This window comes from Osmia bicornis, chromosome 1 (genome assembly GCF_907164935.1).
Source record: "Osmia bicornis bicornis chromosome 1, iOsmBic2.1, whole genome shotgun sequence".
Lineage (NCBI taxonomy): Eukaryota > Metazoa > Arthropoda > Insecta > Hymenoptera > Megachilidae > Osmia > Osmia bicornis.
The window spans coordinates 8,675,332-8,697,123 of record NC_060216.1 but is presented as its reverse complement, the minus strand read 5'-3'; the positions used below and the strand labels follow the sequence as shown (position 1 = coordinate 8,697,123).

The window sequence follows — 21,792 nt, the reverse complement described above, 5'->3', positions numbered from 1 at the left end:
TTCTACTCCGAATTTACTAAATATTAGAATTTAAAGCAATAGTATCTGCATTTTCTGAATATTTTCAGCAATTTGCAAGTCTATGATCTGGAACTTCGTTTCTGTTATTCAAATTATGAATGGGTTTAAAGTATCTATTACACTTATCTATGAAAATATATCTTTTTATAGAGAAACTAAGGAATATTCTTGATCCATGACATGGTTATATAACAGGGTCTGATTTTTATGAATTTAAACTGAAATTTTAACACATTAGATCTTTGAAGTTGGACATGTTCCTTTTTCCAAAGCCATTTGTGTTATTGAATACCAATTGACAGCATATGTATAACAGTATCAGACAAGCAAAATTTAATAAATTATAGTGTAAAGAGCAGTGCATATGGGTGTATGTAATTATTTTTTATGATGTATTTTTGAACACACGGGAAACATACTACCAACCATAGGCTTCCTGAAGCGACCAGCGTGTGAAGCTGTAATGGAGGAAAAGAAGTGATTAGCAGTTGAAAAATTGTAAAGGTGGAAATTTTAGTTCCTGTGTTTAGTGTAACATTTATATGGCTGTATGAAAATTAACAAAATGTCATAAATATTTTTCAAATGATGTTTAATGCTTTGTTTCTATTTTCAATTATATTATGTAAGTATAAGATTGGTTTCTTGTTGGGATCATTTAATGGTTAGAATACTGAAGCATCCATTAATGTCTTATCTAGTATCTATAGCTATTGGTACAAAAAATATGATTTTATACTATAATATTTGTAGGCTGTACGGTTTTTATATTTTAACATAAGGTATACATATTTCTTTTTTTGTAATATTAATTAGTCTAACATGAATATATTTAAATACATGTCTAAAGTATGTTTGTGAAGAATGTGAAATGTAAAAGGTTATTTGATGAATACATATAATTTTTTTATTTATAATATTTAATCAATTGCAATTTACTTTTAGATATTAGATAGTATTAATGTATTATATTTTGTAAAAATAGTTTACCCAAAGCAGTTGATTATCATTATTGACAAAGTTTAAAAAGTTTTATGTTTAGTATTAGTAATAAGGTTTAAAGGGTTTCATTAAACTTTTTGTATTACTTTTATATTAATGATATTGCATCTGTTCTATATGAATGACATTTATGTATTTCAAGAATTTCCTAATTACTTTTTAGCGAGCTCACTGCCACAGTACTATTCAAAGTAAGAAATGTCGTACCCAGGGCAACCACCAATGGGTATACCAGGCATCCCACCTATGCCTTATATGGTTGGGGCACCTCCACCAATTATAAGTGGAGTAATGCCTATGGCCCATGTAAGTAAACATATAAATTAAATGTATAAATATTATAGCATGTTTGTTTCTACATGACATTGGTGAATTCTTAGATTTTATTTTTAATCACTTTTGCACTTGCTAAATGTTGTTACATTTTTAACAGAATGTTAAGTAATTATGTTAATAATAAAAATTTTAATATATTTTACATAGATTATCTTTTTAATATAATACTTTACCATATCATTTTTGTTTATTCTTATATTTACATAAAATCAATGAAAAGATTGCTTATTATTAATGCTGTTTTAATGTCTGTTATGATTCACTAATATATTTTTTAATAAAGAGAATTAAAATCAACAAGTGCAAGAAATTGTTAATAAATGACATAATTTATTAGATAAATAATAAAGAAAAAAGCATGTCATTTGTTATTTAATCAATATTGTGTGAGCAAATTAATGTATCATATATCGGATAAATTTGTTATGTAGTTCTTTAAATATTACTAATTTTATTATAGTTATGATTTTTTCTGTATGTTAATGTGGTTGTACCATGTAATGTATTAACATTTATAGATTACACTGTTAAATGTGTATTAAATAAAATATCAATAGTGTAGAACTGTAATGGATTAAGCAACAATTTTTTTTTTAAATTTCTGGTTCCTGACAAATTTTTCTCTTATGTTTTTTAAGTTAAATCTCTGCATGATCAGCTTTGAAATGTAATGTAATAAAACAAAGAAAAGTGTATTAATATATTATTAGGGGTAGGGAAGATTCTGGATTGCATGAGTAGAGATGTGTATTATTAAGAACACTACCATTTATAAAAAATAGATGATTCCAACACCCGTATCTGCGATGCAGACCTCAGCTCCAGCTGTTCGGTACGCTCGTAACCAAAATCGGCACGATAATAATCGTCGCCGTGAGAGAGAATCAGGTCCACCAGTTACCGTGTTTATCGGTAACATTATGGATAGAGCACCAGACGTAATGATTAGACATATTCTGGGTGCATGTGGCCATGTCCTCTCGTGGAAGAGAGTCCAGGCATTCGGATTTTGTGAATATGCAGGTCCTGATGCAGGTCTTAGAGCAGTTAGATTACTTCATGATATGGAAATAGGTACAAAGAAACTTGTTGTCAAAGTTGATGCAAAAGCTAAAGTTGTATTGGATCAATTTAAAGGTAAATTTCATTTTTTTAAATTATCGCATATGCATTACACTAATATTTGTCTTCTATTCTGAATAATTATATTTTTTTTACTCACTTTAGCGGAAAGAAGAAAAAAATTGAGAGGAGGTCAGTCACCTTTACAGGATGAAACACCTACAGAAGGAGCTGAAGGAGAAGAAGGTGAAGATTATATGGATGAAGGCATGAGAGTAGTGGATGCAGATGCACTAGCTCGTATTAATCAAATTATAGCCGAACATGCTGCTGATTTGGAAATGGCTCAAACTGCACCTGGTAGTATACTACTTTCTTCATAGTATTTCAAGCAATTAAGTTAGAAAATTAACAGGTACTATTTTGTGATATATTGTAGAGGAGCATCAAACAAAGATGGTTGCAAAATCATTGAACTTGGATGATGCGGAAATAGAAGAAAGTAAAAGAGACTTGATTACCAGAGAAATTGGAAAGTTCAGGGAGGTTATGAAGGTAATTATTTTTACAATTATATTAGCAATCTTTTTCTTATGTCACTCCTACTTTTCTGCCCTTCTTTTTTGGACATATTGTCGGATGTGATATACCAAAATGTCAGAAGGTATTACAAATTGTGGTCTAATAGGATTGGGTAAAAAATTTGTTAAAGCTTAGGTTTACAAATATTAACAGTTACTTTCAATTATTTGCTGACCATGCAAATCTTTTACGAAGCATTATAAACATTATTCTGTAATATGTTGTAACTTTTTCTAAAAATTTTTCTTATACACCAGTATCTATATGATTTTCTGTATATATGATATGCAACACATTTCATTTTTTACATTTTTTCTATAAGAAGTATGGTAGTTTATTGAAAGGGAAATTCTTAGACCTAATATTTATTTTCTTTCGGTTGTTGTTGCTTTTTTTTTTTTTTTTTTTTTTTTTTTTTCGGAAAATATAGACAATATGTTTGTAATACTTTGTAGTATTGGTTCTGTTATCTATAAAAGTACCATATTGGATTATCTTTTCTATTCATTTTCGGAGCAAAAAAACTTAAATGTATCTTTTTATAAAATTAGAATACACGGGTTCATATTTTTTTGATTATATTTAAAAGCTATATAATGGTGTCAAAATAGTATTTGATTTGTGACTAAATTTGCTCATTATACAAATATTCAAACGTATTTACAATTTTTAAAGGACCTAATGAAATGCATTGTGAATACTTTGTGGACTTTTAGACATATGTTTTATTGCATCTGATTATATTGTATCTACAATTCTCGTTAGACAATCGTTGATTAAACTCGCAGTATATATGTAGAATGTTATATAATGCATTTGGGCAGGCAAAAGAGGATTACAAGTGCATAGTTATAAAGTTTAGTTTTTAAGTATATTGTGATAAAGTGCGTGTGTGCTATGTTAGCTCTAAATAATTGGAGCCGTGACTCGTTGCTATAATTATAATAACAGGCAGCGTGCGTCGCACACAGCAAACGCACACGCCTAGGAATGCTGTGTGTGGGGACCACTCTTTCACTCACTCATTGGCTCTGAAGGGAGTCAATCACAGCACATCCCTCGTATTTTCGCAGGCAGCTGCAGCCTCGTCGGTAAGTCAGAGTATATCCAACCAACAAAACATGAAAAAACAAGAAATGTGCAATATTAAGACGGGAGAATCTTGTACAACATGCTGACACCATATAAGCAGATAAATCTGTTTCTATTGGAACTCCAATTTTCTTAACTCGTCACATATAATTCTGCGTTATATTAATAGCATTTCATTGCTATTGTATTTGAAATTTTATCCAATTTTTTATCCGCTTCTATACTTATTGTGCTAAACTGCTAGCACTAGTATGTTCATGAAAGTACAATATATATATATTTCTCATGTAATATTGTATTCAATATTAAAAAAAGAAATACTAGGTAATTAATCTGATAATCTGAAAACAAAAAGAATACCTTAATACTTACATAATAATAAAATAGGATGTGAAGTTAATGAAAGTAAAAGGAATTGGAAGGCTTTAATAGCAATATTTCAAAGTTATAATATACAGAAATAATATAGATAGTAATAGAAGTTATATGATCAGTATAAAGGTGTTATATACCCCTCTTATTAGTTGATACATATTTTTCTATTGCAGAAAATAATCAATTAACTATTTTCTGTTGTTATTTGTATTAAAGTCTAGCAGTCTAGTATTGATAATAGAAGGTCAGTTAATTGCTATTCCAATTGTTTTTACATATTGGCTAGGACTGATAACAAAAAAAATATCATTTTGAACAAAGAAATTTGACGCTGACATACTTTATAATATATTCTTAGATAGATTATTAATAGGATCGAGACTTTCTGAATCCTACACACAATGAAATGATTTTGTCTTCACAATGGCGACTGTTCAGTTGTTGTCTTTATTTTGTGTAAACAGCTTCTGTCAGCGTCTCGATCAGACATGTAGTACCTAGGTGCGCGCTCCTCCATTCTCCGGTACCACCACACTGACTGACCAAGTCAACTTCACACCGTGAGTAAACTCCACAACCATGAGCCAACACAACCATTCGGTTCTTGTAGTTTTGTTAGTGAACTGCCCATCTAAATACCTATGACCACTGATATTTCATGTTTCAACAGTCTGTTTTTTCCTCATATGTGCATCTATTTTTATGCACTCAATTATTCTATCCTTATTAGTTTAAAAAATATATGGGTTACTGTATGGATGGACAACCATGATAATTAAAGAAGAAAAGCAACTTATGTACCCTTTTTTTTTTTAAATTACATTTCCTATTAGCATTTTTATACATGGCATTGACTTTTAGTCATTATTGTTTTTTATAAGAAGAGTAAATAGGAATATTTTATTAAATACTGATCAAAGTTTAGTCTAGGATTCTCCAAACAGTAATCCATTATTGTTACTATTATATCAGTAAGGATGAAACATACTAATTTATTTCTAAGACGTTACGTTGATAACACGGGACGATAAGGGTGGGCAAACTATTGTGCATTTGATATCCAACAGTTTGCTGCATCAGCTGCATAGCCAGAAGAAAAAGTTGACAGACGTGTGACAGTTTCTTGGAAAAAGTGAAAGATGTTTTGGTGGAATCCCTTCTTCGTGATGACTCCGCTTCTGATTGGTATAATACTTTCTAATAATTATTGAGTATTGACAAGAAATCTAAATATTCATCCCTTTCGACTCTTAGACTTACATAGTTTTAGACACTATTGATTTACAGGCACATTTGCAATGTTGTAAGTACATTGGGTGGCCTCTACGATGCGTCTGTTAGCATTAAGGTATTCTTAATTTAAGTAGAGCTTAAGAAACTTCTTATGCTTGTTTCCAAAATTTATACCTGCACTTAGGTAATTGATATGTAAACAAGATTTCGTGTAAGATGCTGCTGACCGAGCATGCTCCAGTGGAGTGAGTATACCATACTGAGATGAACAGAATTATGATATCTGACATGTGATTAATTCTTGTACAACTAGTAATCGTTCAATGTTATAATTTTTTTTCAATGTTAGATACTAAACTTATTTATATCAAGTTTAAAGAGCAATGAACTTTTAAGTTTTTTGTTTTGTTTTTCAAATAAGAAATCAAAATTTTTTTCTTAAGTATTTCTTTTAAATAATATAAAATTGATCATTTCATTGGTATTATCAGGGCACTGTTTTTAAAAGAGTATTAGTACATTTTTCATAAGTTTTACTATTAATCAATGAAATCTCTAATAATGTACACTGTATGGATATTCAATGTGAAATATTTTATATTTTATTAATATGTGTGTATATATATATATTATATATATGAGGGCATTTATATTTTCAAAAGAAAATGATAATACTGCACTGTTATAGTGTAATGATATTACCACTATTTTTTATACATATTAACTAACTTTTCACTTACAGTAACCTTTTTTCTACCCTTTAATTTTGATAACTCAGGAGAATACGATTGCTAGTTTTTGCGTTTTATTATCACAGCCTGATAAGTTTACTGTGATTGTTTTGGTCTCACCAGTTCCTGCATTTTTGTGTTTTATAGAAGCAGGAGGAGGAGAAGGCTCAAGTGAAACGGAAGAAAGAAGCAGTCGAGAAAGAAGAAAGGGAGAAACGTGAAAAAGAGCGACGGGATAGGCGGGATGGTAGTAGTACGAAAGATGATCAAGATGGTGATCCTAGCAGCCCTACATCTCATAAGGGGCGCAGTAGTAGTATTGGAAGTAGTAGAAGGGATAAAAGACGGTCTAAGTCTAGGTATTATCTTCATTTTATTATTTACAATTGACTAAAACATTATCAAACAAATATAGTATAATAGAATAGAAAGGAATCAAAGTCAAGAATGTAATGTAATGTAATGTAATCTGAAATATTAACATTTTCATATTCATTCAAGGTCTAAGGAACGAGACAGAGATCGTCAGAGAAGCGAAAGAGACCGTGATAGAGACAGAGACCGAGACAGGGACCGTGAAAGGGAACGAGAAAGAGATCGGGATCGTGAAAGAGAACGTGAACGAGAACGTGAAAGGGACAGAGAAAGAGAAAGGGACAGGGAACGGGAAAGGGAACGAGAAAGGGAAGAGGCGAGAAAAACCGAAAGAGAGATTATGCGTGAGAGGGAAGAGGAGGAGGAAGCGAAGGAAAGGAAGAAGAACGAGAGAAGGGCACGAGAAAAAGAAGCGGCTTACCAGGAACGTTTGAGAGCATGGGAGACGCGAGAACGTCGTAAGCAAAAAGAGTACGAAAAAGAAGCGGAGAAGCGTAGAGCGAAACGTGAGGCAAGAGAAAGAGAAGCGAAACGCTTGAAAGAATTTCTCGAAGACTACGACGATGATAGAGACGACGCTAAATATTACAAAGGTAAAGAACTTTCAAGAAGACTGGAAGAGAGAGCATTGGAAGCTGAAGCCGATTCGCGAGATCGGTGTGCCGAGCGTCAGGAGCTTCAACGTCTTCGGGATAAACTTTATGCCGACGCTTCTCATCCAGATCCAGCGGCCGAATTTGAAAGGGTAAAATATATTGAAGCGATGTTTAGTAAAGTCCTCCAAAGATTGAGGATTTATAGTGTATTTATGATATGATTTCAGTTAAAAGCCGAAAGGGAAGAACAGTATAAGCCTAAACCAGTAATTACTATAATCGACGAAGAGGATGAGAAAGTAGTGAAAAAAGAGAAAGAAATTATGCCACCTATAGAAACTGAGCCAATCGAGAGTGACAGTGACGAGTGTGTACAATTTGATGATGTTTCCCAGTCGGAAGCACCATCCAGAACCCCGCCAAGGCATCATCATCATCATCGGAGGCATCATCGTCATCATCAGAATCATCATCGCGACGGCGAAGAGAATGAGGAAGTCGTAGAAACGGATAGAGAAAGTGTGAAGGGTACGAGAGCGTCACCTTCTCATCAAACTGTGACGACTCCAGTTCAATCCATTCCACCCACATTAGACGAAGATTCGCGCATGTCTCTCGTTAGTGAACCAGAAAAAACAAGTAGTAGTGAGTAAACGGTGTAAATCGTTCGATCGATCAAGGGGTAAATCATTTGTTCGTGTGTTACATTTGTGTGATTGTAGGTAACTTTGTACCGTTTGCTATGGGAAGCGGAGGCAATCGTGGCAGTGATCACGGTATCGGTAATAAAACCCCTGCTAGTCCGAGCACAGCTGTTAATGTTAATTCGCAACAAACGAATCAAAGCAGAAAAAAAGGTCGAATCGACGTGAAAGATGTATTTAATAACGACGACGACGACGACGGTGCTAATAACGCGAAGAAGCGTAAACTAGTTCCTTTAGGTAGGTTTTTCTATAATGCGATTAAATGTGTTTTATTTTTAATTCAAATGATACTTTAGATTACGGCGAAGAGAAAAAGAAGAAATCCAGTGAAGAAGCTCCTAAATCCGGTAAAGAAGAAAGTACAAAAAGTCAAGAAGAAAAACGAAAACACATTAAATCTCTTATTGACAAAATACCTACAGATAAAAACGCTTTGTTTGGATATCAACTTGACTGGGCCGTAATAGATAATGTAAGGGGTGTTTCAATAAAGATGTATTTTATTTATAATTTATGCATCGAATTGTAATTAATATTTTTCTATAGACGTTAATGGAGAAACGGATAAGGCCGTGGATTAATAAGAAGATTATTGAATATATTGGAGAACCTGAACCTACACTAGTAGATTTTATTTGTAGCAAAGTAATGGCTGGCAGCTCACCTCAAGGCATACTCGACGATGTACAGATGGTAAATTATTTTCATTTAATCAACCGAGAATATAAAAATTTTCATAATTTTAATCAAATCTTTATTACAGGTATTAGACGAAGAAGCAGAAGTGTTTGTAGTGAAAATGTGGAGGTTATTAATTTATGAAGTGGAAGCTAAAAAAATGGGCTTAGTTAAATAAATGAGATATCAATTGAAGTACTAATCGACTTAAAGATTTATACTACACATCAAATTCCTTTGGTTAAAATGTAATATTTAAGTTATATACCCGAATACACAATTACTTATGTATAATTTGTAGCATTCTTCGCTAGAAGGCAGACACGATGTTGCTCGATTTAATAGGTAACATTAATGTGTAGCAATTGAGATGTTAAATACAAATTGTAATTACGATTTATAATATTTGAGTTGTGTTTTTTCAAATTTGCTTATCCATAGTTTTAAAAAGAAAAAATATCTTCATTTTTCATTGTATTTACTGTATTTACTTGATATTTTTCGATACTTTTATAGGTTCGTGAATTTCGTTTTCCTAAATTTGTTAATAAATACAATTTTATTAACATATTTAAATTATTTAGATAAGTTTTATAAGGAAATTATATATAATTTTATATAAGAAAACATTAATACAGTTTGTAAATACAGACATTTTAAATCATGAGATATTTGATGTTGGTAAAAATAATTATTCATTAAAGCACCTGTATAGCAACCCAGCAATTTTTTTTATTTATAAGAAATATTTAAATTCTTCTTTCTTATAACTATTTGTTATTCCAAAAGATATTTCAAGCAGAACAATTTTTTTAAAAATTTAATTTCGATGGAAGTGTCTTTAAGATTTTACAGTGATCTTTTTTTTTTTAATGGAACTGTAAAAAGAATGGGTACAATTTCTTTTTCTGTAGAGGTGAGACACGTACGATATAATCTATGGTAGAAAGTTGGCGAGACGGGTGTCCCAGGCTCGAAGCACCACTTCTCATATTATTTGTTGTTAAGTGCATGAAAGCTTTTTTTCGAGGGCTTAATACAAGCTCTCGGTTAATAGCGGAGCATTATTGTGTTCACGGGAACACGAGTACGGCACAAGCTTAGAGTCTCTCTCTTCTTCGGCACTATACGAAAAAACGCAGCAAGCCCAACCTTTTATGGATTCTTTGTCGCGACGCGATTATGTACCAGCCAGCTCCTCGTCGGCACCTCTTTTTCCTACCTTTTTCTTATGTATTTATACACACGAACCCTGCTATACACGCGTTCGCGCTTCCTTTTAACCAGCCTCGTCAGTCTTACCGATCCACGACACGTTAAAACCAATTTTTCTACTAGCTTTTCTCCTTTTCACTGGAAAATGTAGGTTGAACAGACGAGAAAAAAAGTGATATCAATGATCTACTGATTAATAGCTGACGATTTAAGTATCTTGAATATATAATTACAATTATGTATTGAACGTGTCTGACTATACATTGATCTTTTCCACTGTGGCGATGAAGGTATTTTAATTTAAGTTTATTTTAATTATGTAAAACCACTGATGAAAAACTGTTATTGAAATTGATTAAAAAACAGACATCTATTCATATAGCTTTCCAATAAAAAAAAAACTAAAAGAAATTTTTTTATTCAATTAACACATTAACTGCTACAGTAGAAGTGGACGTGTATAGTCAGACATATGAAAATTGCAATTATTAAGAATACGATCAGTTAACTTTCACCGAGATTTGTTTTTCTTCCTTTCGTTTAATTATTTAACTCCATAAAATTTGAGGCGCCAGTTTCATATGACCACCACGGCAGTCAACGAACTCAATTTAATTTTATTACAATTCCTTGTTAAGTTTTAAAACTATTTATTTTTATCACAACTCCTTGTTAAGTTTTAAAAGTATTTATTTTTAAATATATTGACTGTCCCAGTAGAAATATCAGTATTAAGTGCGACACACCATAACATAAAAGATATTCAAAATTAAACTTTTTTTTTGACGCTTCAATTTGCTATTATATTTTAAATTATTAGCACAATCATAACAGTATTTAGAACTGTCCTTTGAAAATATTATTTAAAAATATTTTCTTGCATTTAGCTGTAACAAATGTTCCTCTCAATCCCTATGTTATCCACTCGAATACTAAAGTTTAATTATTTTACACTTGCCTAATTTTGAACTTGTAGAGCAGTTTGTATTAATAATTCTCGGCCTCGTATTTTCTAGTGTGTTGTAATATCTTGGTAAATACCGGTGCAAGGGGTCGGGAAATGAGCAAAGCAAGCTCTCGGTTTACCACGGCCAATTCAATGACTATGGTATACTGTACAGAGCACATTACCTGCAACAATTGTATTATACGCCAGACAGCTATTGTGTTAGTACTGCATCCATATTAGATTTGAAGAAGCTTCAGTTTGATAATAGAACAGATTTTGTTTAAATACTATCATATAAGTTAGTTTTATTTAAAAAATTCAAATTAACAAATGGCACTTTTTCTCGTATGATTTCATGACATAAAAGTATTGTAAAATAGGACTTATTGCATATCAAATTGAAGCTTGAGATTTGATGAAAATGACTGCATAAAAATTTCATTGATACAAAATGGAGGTAAATAGTTTTCTCAGTTTAAAAATCCCGACTTCCTATCTTCACAGAACGTGCTTATATTTTTTAGGGTGTAAAAATCCCAGTTTTTATTTTATGATATCTATTATACAATGGATATTTATTGGATGTATGTATAATATTAAAGAATACATTTACATTCTTTAAGTATCTCATATATTCAATATAATAATTATTCTTCAGGAAGAAGAAAGTACCCTCGGTAGAAGACAAACTATTTCTGTTAAAATTAATTGTTAACCCGTTAACACGTAGCCGTGAACGATGAGATAGGCAAAACGAAGAGTGCGAGAAGGGGTGGAAGAGGCTACAAAGAGCGAAACAGAGGAGGCTGAAGGGTGCGCATAGCATTTTACAGACGCGACGTGCCTCGCCAAACCGACGATCGACGAGCAAAAAGCGAAGAAGCTGCGGATGTACAGGATGGGTGTGAAAGGACTCAAGGAATCGTCGCACGTATCTGCCAGGAGAAGATGAAACGGTAACGAGTGTAGTTCATGGTAACTAAATATTCGCAGGATCGCATCGGGGCCAACGACAGAAAAAGGGTATCGATGCTCTCGCTTTCTCTTACTTCTGTTCCCGTGCCGTCGTCCCCGTGGCCGTGTGTATGCAATCGTCGTCGTCGCTCGTGGAGACAATTTATTTTCACGGTTTCGCGCGCAATTTGCCACGGGCACGTGTAACGAGGATAACGAGAATCATTGAATGAAAAGCCAACGTCGCGGCTGCAAATTGCATTTCACGCGACATTTACTGTAACGTCTGCTGGGAATATTTCTAGGTGGGGTTCGTACACACGGCGATCTTGAAACACCAGACGTCGAAGAATTTGATATACCATTTAATCCTGTCCTTAGCGACTCTATTCTTTCTTCACCGCAGTTCGAACAAAATGATATACTTTGAAATAAGTAATCGTGTATATAGAGTGTCCTATGCAACTGACAAGGAACTTGGTAGATATATTAGACAGGTGAAAATAAGAGATGGGTATTTTATGTAGTTGCTCAATTGCATATTTAGGGAGTGAAATTATCTGTTAAAGTCACAGCTTAAAAATGCAATCTCGGAAACTCTCATAGATATAAATAAATTACTAAGGGAAAAGTTTCGTAGTCTTTTGTGATAAAACGAAAAGTATTCAAGGATTCTGCAGAAAATAATTTGCTTATAACATAAAAATGTATTGTTATATTATTTTAAAAGTTACAAGAGCTTACGTATTTCTTATTTTCATCAAAATCTGAGACGGACAATCGGATATGAACCTTTATAAGCCAAGGTATAAAACTAACCTGAGTGGGTTACAACTACACCCACCAGGCGTTTTGCGCCCGTGAATCAAGCTATGGATGTAAAATGGTACAAGATAGAAGAATAATGTCATTAGGAAAAATTAAACGGCGTTGAATGAAGTATTACGTAATTCATGTGTCAGTATCGAAAGTGGTGGTATTTCAAGGATCAGAGAAAGAGAGACTGGCGGTCTCCCCCTAGAATATCTATTCAACTAATTCATAAAAATCTGAATTATTTTAAGAGCTGTTTTACATACTGTTTTAAGAACTCTTTTTTGAATTGCTCAACAGCACAGGATCAACAATTTTTTTGCAAAGAAACTATGCTGGAGGATCTGCTTCGATCAAAAGAGCAATGAGTTACATAAAAACGGAAAAGGAAGTGGCCACCGTGAAGTTGTTCAAATATTTGAAGTTCTAGGAAAGCTGGTTCTGGAAAAGTTTTATGATGAAATTACCGCATCCAACTCCAAAATATAAAAAAATAGGAATTTTTATAAAACCAGGAGTGTGGTTTTTAAACGAGTAAAATGAAATGCTTACTTGTGCGAAAGACTTAAGTATGTAATTTAACGACTCTCTTAAAATCATTACATAAATGAATTGTAAAATAGAAAGGAACAATTCAATTTCTACGAGTGAACGGATAGACATTGCTGTTCGAGTTCTTTACTATTGCTAAACACGAAGAACTCGTAGTTTTATAGGCAGTAAAAATTGGAGATATAAAAAAGCTTTTTGTATTTATGACCGTGTGCAAGGTGTAATGCTGTTGCAAGTTGTAATGTTTATACCATTCACGTGAGTTGCATTGTATTAACCCTTTATAAGCTACTTGCAAAACTCGATAATTATTGGTACCAATTTGTGAATAATATGTCAATTTTGATAATGCAAAAGTTTATAAATTGTAAGCCGTAAAGTATGAAAGAGTACTTCATTAGAACTTTTTATATTCTCAGCTAGATATAACTTTTCCCAATGAATGTACTATTGATTTGATTTAAATAAAACTTGTTTGTTAATAAATACTACTAAAGTACATTTTTTATCATTATTATTTATGTACTAGGCATAATTATTTATCAATTAAAAGTGTATCAGAAGTTACTGTCAGGTGCTTCATTGATGTATTGAATTTAAGTAGTATAGGTCAATGAATAAAACATCAAACATTTTTGTATATAGTACAATTAATTACTACTAAAGTATATTTTTTGTAAATAATATTAGCCTGTAAATAAATAAATGAAAAGCAATAAAAGATAAATAAAAATCTTAACAAGTGTCTATCTAAATAAGTAATGGTACCACTGTCATTAATATTTACCATTTACAGATCTTGCAAATTGATTCAAATTGTACCTTATTAATATTTTAAAAATGCTCAGAATCTCTAATACCACAAAAAGGAAGAAATCTGACAGAGAAAAAGAAAGTCGAATGGAGGAGTAGGGTGCACCCATGGTGGCACCTATACAGGGCAAACAATAAGTGTCGGAGGGGGTGGTAGTAGAGTAGGGTGAAAGTGAATCGTAGTGAAAGAGAATGACGCAGTGTTAGGCACAGCAACCACATAAGCGCGAAGATGAAGAAGCAATTATTCTAATGGAGGCTTTGGGAGGATTGTAGCCGGGACAAGTGAGGTAATCCATGAATAATACCTGTACCCTTCCGCCCTTCTCACTCATGGTCTACCCGTTACTTCCAATCTTCTCCTCTCCCAACGTCTGTTGTCCTTCTCCTCCTTGCCTCTTTAATATTATGCTAAACTTTGGTAATCCTTAAATGCCAGCCGAGCCGCGGATACACTTTGAATATCTTGAATAACGCGACCGATTCGAGGTCCACCGTTTCTCTTCGTCCCTTTTATAGATGCACCTTTCGAATTCGACTTGTCCAACAATTTCCTGTCTCTCTTCGGATGCTAATTGAGAGCGTAGGATGGTATTCAAGTAGATCCAAGACGGATCGACGTGAAAAGGAGGGAACAGAGATCGAGAGGCCGGGGCAAGGTACACGGATTCAACAGGATTTTCCATTGGGTTCTCGATCTTCGAGGACCTCCTCGGCCCTTTCGATCTCTTCCCATTCGTCCTGGTAACAGGATTTTTTGGACCGACTACGTCGGCGATCCTTTTATTCGGCTCTATTCGTCGAACGGGGAATTTTGAAAGAATGATCCGTCCTTCACCACGGTGAGCCTGATTTACGTGTACCTTCCGTTTAAACTTGTTCTTTTCTTTCTTTTTTATTTGTTTCGATGGGTATTGCAATGCGATGGATATACCTTTTTTATGTATCAAAGGTATTAGAATGATATTCAGGGTGTATTTTATAGTCTCGTGCTTAAAAATACTTAAAATTCTTAAAATTGCGTCATAATTATTAAAAATATTTCTATTTACATACAAGTATGTATATATTTATAACTACAAAATAAGAATTATGATAATTACTTTCCAAATTTTGTTATTAACTTAAACCAATCAACATTATTTAAAGTAAATAAAGGGGACGATTTTACCTGAGAAAATAAGTCTCAAATATAGTACGCAAGCACTTGACTATGTCGTGATTGAATGAATTTCGATACAAATCATATGTTGTAGGTTTATAAGTAATATTAAAGCATTTATTTCAATTTATTTCATATTTTTGACTTATTTTCTCATGTAGAATCACCCTCATCACGGTTGGACCATTAATACTAGGACACCTGTAGAATAACACAATAATTGTTCAAATAAATTGCACCCAGTATTTGGTTCTTAAATTTCATAATTTCTTCTTTTTATGTATTATAACAATTAAATCATAAAACGAATTGTATTTCCTGTTATTGTGTTCCGTAATGGTTATAGGGCTTAATTAAATGGTCTGAGCAATTTGAGCAACACTGTGCCCCCATTGCACAACACAATACCACAAAATCCATAATATCATAACAAACAGTAGCAAACTTGTTTTCTCATGCGTAATATTACCGGTGAAAACCCGAATCCAATTTCCTATTTCTACACCCGAAAATAATCTGTACACCCTATTACAGAAGTTTCTCAGGTACCTTTATGGGAACACGTCGGCATGTTCTGTTTGAAACCAAATCGTTATTACATTCTGATAATACGTGATAACAGAAATCCTGCAAAATGGCACTTATTTTATATCAATTTAAATTTTAAGTTTTGCTAAAAATAATTATGCAAAGGGGCCATTTAACGTGCCATTCAATATAAAAAGTTTCAACTGTCAAAGAAACAATTTTATTAGAAAATATTGGACAAACAGCGGATAGAGAAGTAATGGTTAACCGACGTACAATCGTTGTATTTTTGCGAAGCTTTTAACAATGAACGTAAGGGATAAAAAGAAAAAGGAAAATAAAAGAATAGGATGGTGTGTTAAAGAAGAAAAAGTAGATAAGGTCGAGGTACACGCGTTCTAGCTAGACTATCCTTAATGTTTCTACCCACAATCTTTGTTCTTTTTCTTTCTCCCCCGTCTTTATCCCTGCTCCTTTATTCTCTCGCGCGCCACGCTTTTCGACTCTTTCTTTTCGCGTCGCATCGGTGGAAACACAGGTGCACTACTTTATATTACCATTCTTTGGGAAACCGTGGGCATTCCACCACAATTTCTGTGTCTACGATAAAATCGGAAGTAATCATGAGAAGTAGGGATCTCGAGAGCACACGTTCGTGCGCGCGCGCACAGAATTGAGGGGGAGAGAAAGAGACAGGACGAGTCGACGGGGTTGAAAGGAAACGACAGAGACAGGGAGACGTATGAACCGGTGAAAAAGAGGCGAGAAAGGCGGAGAAGGAGGGAAAAAAGTAAGTGAACCCGGGAGTGCAGCGTATCAGAGCTTGTGCAACGCTGCATCAAACGGCTGACGATGCACTTAGGGATATTAGTAAAGCTCAAGCTCGTAGAATGAGAGCCGACTCTACCCTGTCTTCGTCTATCGCTGTCCGAAATGCTGCTTTTAACGCCGTTAATCGCGCCACCCTCTCTACACCACGAGGTTAATAATTCTGCGTGACGCCCGTCCAAAGTGGAACAGAATTATAGCAAATAGGGGACAAAGATCATAATTTCATATTTTTTTTTTTATTTATACATGGAAATAATGAAAGCAATCGTCTAGAAAATTATTATTTGTTTACATTTTAATAGAGTGACAAGAAGGTTCAATTTGTTTATAATTACATAACTGTTCCAATTTAAAAGATAATTTTAACTTCATTGTTATTTTATTAGTAATTGTTGAATGGTACTCATATCAATATCATAATTATAAAAATTGCCATATTTAATAAAAATATTTTATTTTCCCATTGACCATGAAACTGGCTATAATAATTAATGTGGAAAAAGAAAAGTTTTATATGATATTGAAATTATATTATTTACACGAAAAATAAAATGATTGTTTAACGGTTAATTACAATTACAACATACCTGATTATATACCCATTGCCACTGTGCCAGCCAACCTCTGGAAAAAATTTAAAAAGAATTAATTACACTGGTTACTTGAAATCTGTATGAAAATAGTTATTAAGGGTTGTATGCTTTTTCAGGCAAAAATTTTAAACCTTTGTACTTGGAAGTTTGCACACGATGTTTTTTGTAAAACACTCTGAAGTTGTGTATAAAGCTAATTAACTGAAGGTGTGATTGATCATTTAACACCTTTGAGATTCGGTACTTTGAATACAAAAAAATGGCTTTTTGGACTTTTTTCTCTTGTTTCTTGGAATTGTGTGCCACTGAGAGGTTGCCCTGATTTCTTTTCAGTTTAATCGCACTTCTACAATCCTGTTAGCTTTTAGCGGAAATGGTCTTCGACACAGAGCTTCAAAAAAGAATGCTCAATACTTTAAAAAGAATTTTAGAATGGTAATGATGTGCAATATAGTTCAGAAACTAAATTCGATATTAATATCCATATATACTATGCACTTATTTGAAAATTTGTTATTGTCTACTTATAGTATAAAAGTATACAATAGAATATCTCTAATTATTATTTTTCATGCATCTGACTTAATTATTTATCAATTAAAGTGTACAAAATTCAAACGCTGCATCAAAGTGTAGATATTAAGTAGTGCAAATCAATATATGATCAGACACCTTGCAGTTGAACAATTCAACATAACGTAATCATAATTTTTATTTATGATATGAATTTATGAATTATCATAAATGAGCGTTTATTAATTAAAATAAATAACGCAGTTTTAAATAGTATTATTTGAAATGACGAGCACAATGGCAGTTTTACTTACGTTCTGATTATTCTTTCGACTATAAATGAGAATTATTTTCACGAATGATAATTACAAAGCGTCTACTGAGACGAAGTTATATTCACCGAGCTGGCGGGATTAAATATTTCATTTATGCCTGCAGGTCCGACTTAATCGGTTTACGTTCTTTGGGAGTTGGAAAAACCGCCTAGTCTGGGAACCCGTAGAAAGATTTACTGCCGCTTGAAATTCTGCAGTTCTATAAGTGTAATATCGGCGTAACGAATAATTTTTTTTTATCAAATTAATTGCTCCGAATAATCTTTCTCCCGTTTAATAAAAATTAATCCATTTCATTACACCAGTAATAATTTTTGTTAAATCTTAAGCTTTAATTTGATATGCCACAAGTACTATTTTGTAGTTGTACTATTTTGGACTAACTTAATGTATCATGTCATTGCTTTGAATTAGTATTCTATCAGCTGTTTATTTGATTACCAGTTGATAATCGTATCAGTACTAATTACCTTCCGTATTTGGCCAAACTATGCCGAGTTTCACTGTCTGTTTTCGAATGCAGTACATTATGCGTCTGAGATTCGCTGCACGATTAGGATCATGATAGCGTTTCTAATGCGAATTACCAGGAATCGTAAATTCAGACCATTAGTGGGACATTAAATCAGCCGTATAATTCCATTCTATTCTCTACCACAAAGTAGAGAATTCGGGAGGGAAATAAAATTGAAAAATTAAATTAATTCATGTCGTCTATAAAATCCTACTTGAATTCAGAGAATTAAGAGTAAAATTTTAATGAAAATTATCGAATATTTCATTAATTATGAAATATTTAATTTATAGATATTTAATTATAGAAGTAACAAAACCGGATAAGTAGAAATTAAAGAGAGACGTTTAATAATATTTTTTTCTTATTATAAGGCATTATAAATTCCTAATTGTTAAATTTCATAAAATTCTATTAACATATTGAAGTACAATTATTATATTCATCTGAAAGAATTTCACTAAACCTGGGTTCTTTTATTTTCTGAATTTCAATGTTTCGTATGCTAAAATAGCTTAATCGGAAGTTAAGTAAAACGAAGAAGGCTGAGGTCGTCTGACCACCACTACCTGTTGCTATCGTGGACAGTAAGTGACAGGAGTTGGATAGATATCATTTCCCTGGTTGCTTCGGATTTTAATGAAATTTCTTTCAGTGCAAAGGAAAAGAGAAGAGGGTGGTGGAAACAACTTTGAATTACTTTGTGGTAATTTAAAATGTTACTTCTGCTTGTGACGACTCGGTTCATTGAATTAACTGCTCCGGTCTTCTTTGAACGTTGTTTTATCATTCACTCTGAATTTATATTAAAATAAAAGAGAGCTTGTACAACCAGAAATTATAAACTACAAGAATTATGTTTCCTTTATTATAATTCATGTCTCTCTCCAGGGTATGCTGTTCGAAGGTTAATAAATTGTTTTTTAGTTGATTAAAGATATCTTTTGAATTAATCGATTTTCGACCGTAGTGTCTTAACCCTTTTTTATAGAGAATAAAAACACGCTTCGATTGATATATGACAAAGTATACAATTTCTCTTCTATTTCCGGTGCCGACACATACATCCCGTAGTGCTCCAGTCGCTATTTAATTTTTTCTTATGACATTTTCTTATCTTTTACCATTTTAAAGTTAGAGCCTCTTCGAATTGCATAGGACACCCCGTATAAAGAAGAGCAAATTGATTCCAAACATGCAGCCAGACATTCTCTATGACCCGTGTAAGTTGTAACATGCGTTCTTGGGTGACGTAAAGTTCTCCATTTTGGGAAATGCCGGGAACAGTTACAAATTGCAAGTCGCACCGAAATTCTGTCCCTTACTCGGTGTTTAGGATTCCGCGAAACTTGGATCGACGTAGGGGTGCTTGACCAAAAGCACGTTAAAACCGTGCTGGATCTCGGGGAAACTGGCGGAAACGCAAACTCCCATAATCTTAGGTAATTGGGAACAGCGTAAGAAAAGCGTGACGCAAATACAAGCGGAAGCCTTTGAACTTGAGCCCACGGAAAAGCTGTTAGACTCGGCAAGCAAAATTCTACTTTCTGGCCACTTTGTGGAGGAGAAGCCTTGTCATCACTTCTCGTTCAAGCCGAAAAGAGAACGGATACCAAAACTTTCTCGTTTTGTTCTCATGCCTTTTCGGCGGAGGAGAGGCTCTTCTCTCGAGTAAGCGCGTTAACTTCCTTCGTTACTTTAACCTTAATGAGAAGCAACAACCTTCACGCAACGACGCGTGTTCCTGTATTTTCATAATTTTTCTAATGGTCATTCTCGCCTGCTGCTTTCCTTATGAAACAGTCATTTCCGGGAGAAACTTGGTTAATGACAACATTCGTGTAAATGATGCAGGACAAAAAGTATTAATATTTTGATGGTTGTACATTATATGGAATAAATTGTAGTTTATGAAATAAACTAAAGGATATTAACACAAAGAGTTATTATAAACATAAGAAACAGAAAATAGAAAATAGGAAGTGGGAAATAGGAAAAAGGAAACAGAAGATGAAAAATAGAAGACAGAAGACAAAATAGAAAAATGTCACTAGGAAAAATTAAATGGTATCTGTACGCGTCTCTAAACCAGTAAAGGGCTGAAAAGCGTAATTCACAGGCAATTAATGAATCCCGATCGAAGTTAAGCCGGATATGCTTCGATCGTACACGAGAGCAGTTTCAATCTTCCGTTGACCAGTATGGCGGAGCAGAAAGTGCACGCTCTGCTACCCTGACATAAATACTGTTCGTGGAGCAGCAAAACTTTCAACCACAGTTCAGAGACTCTAGTAAGAGTTTACTGACCAAAAGTCTCCAGCTTTCGGAAAAAGGAGCTCGCTGCCATTTCCCGTGCACGAACCAAGAAAAAGGAGGCGAACACCGGAAATTTGCTCTTTCCTCTCTGGTTTCGGGCAATTGGATCTCTACGCGCAATGAGAACCGAGACTAAGCACGCTATCTCTCCTCTTTCATTTCGGAACGATTCTTTTCGCTGATGGCTGTCGTGCACGCATTACCTTTCACGTGGTTTGGGCCGAAGGGTCATTTTATTTTAACGTGATCGAAGATCTAAATTTCTTTTGTACTTTCTTACCGTTTCGAAAGTTATTCAAACTAATCTGGGTGTTGATTTTGGAACATTGAAAGTCTGACATAACTTCATGACGTAAAAGTTTTATAAAATAGAACTTATATCAATTTAAAGCTTAAACTTTTTTGAAAATGGCTAAATAAACATTTCATAAAGATTCTTAATGTAAAATGGCTGGTTATACCATAAGTGTTATCTTTCATTATTTTTATGTTATGAAATGATAGCAAAACTTCTGTTTCGAAATCCTTAAATATAACACGTTAATGAAATGATTTAACGCTATATGTGATCCCATAAAATCAATAGCAAAATGTATTTGACAATATGTAACTTTAAGAATATTCCATAAATCACTGTATTCTTGCCATCAATTTTATTTTCAGAAACCTCCATGTGAACGGTCTTAAATCACGATGATTGATACAAGTTTCTCCAAACTTCCCCCTTCTTTCTAAACACAGGAACACTTTCGAAAATCTTTTTCTTTTAAATAAATACTAATACAAGGAAGTAACTAAGAATGTACACAATCTTTTGTTATTAAATTCCAGTTTAAATAAAAGATTTCAGAATGATAGCATTATGTAAAAGAATTTCAATCAATCATTCTATGAATAAATCTCTGAAATAAAAA

At 33.2% G+C, this 21,792-nt stretch overlaps 2 protein-coding genes across 5 annotated transcripts in view; one reads left to right on the top strand and one right to left on the bottom strand.

The window, feature by feature from the left end:
* Positions 1-225: 225 nt before the first annotated feature.
* Positions 226-9,195, top strand: LOC114882900 (RNA-binding protein 25). 4 transcript variants are annotated; one of them, XM_029200078.2, is made up of 12 exons: positions 226-525; positions 1,187-1,329; positions 2,142-2,496; positions 2,587-2,781; positions 2,861-2,976; positions 6,582-6,793; positions 6,936-7,554; positions 7,633-8,050; positions 8,128-8,349; positions 8,409-8,584; positions 8,659-8,805; positions 8,876-9,195. In XM_029200078.2, exons 2-12 carry the CDS (start codon positions 1,222-1,224, stop codon positions 8,966-8,968), a joined length of 2,661 nt encoding a protein of 886 aa, XP_029055911.1. In that variant the 5' UTR covers positions 226-525; positions 1,187-1,221; the 3' UTR covers positions 8,969-9,195. The 4 variants fall into 4 exon arrangements, with proteins under 4 accessions (XP_029055911.1, XP_029055913.1, XP_029055910.1 ...); XM_029200080.2 differs by having other exon boundaries at positions 226-646; positions 2,172-2,496; XM_029200077.2 differs by having other exon boundaries at positions 226-646.
* A 7,970-nt stretch (positions 9,196-17,165) lies between these two features.
* LOC114882903 (lachesin-like) overlaps positions 17,166-21,792 on the bottom strand; it is a 172,771-nt gene continuing 168,144 nt past the window's right edge. The window contains exon 10 of the transcript XR_003790500.2: positions 17,166-17,231. The gene's annotated coding sequence lies outside the window, so the exon portion shown is untranslated. The remainder of the gene's footprint in view (positions 17,232-21,792) is intronic.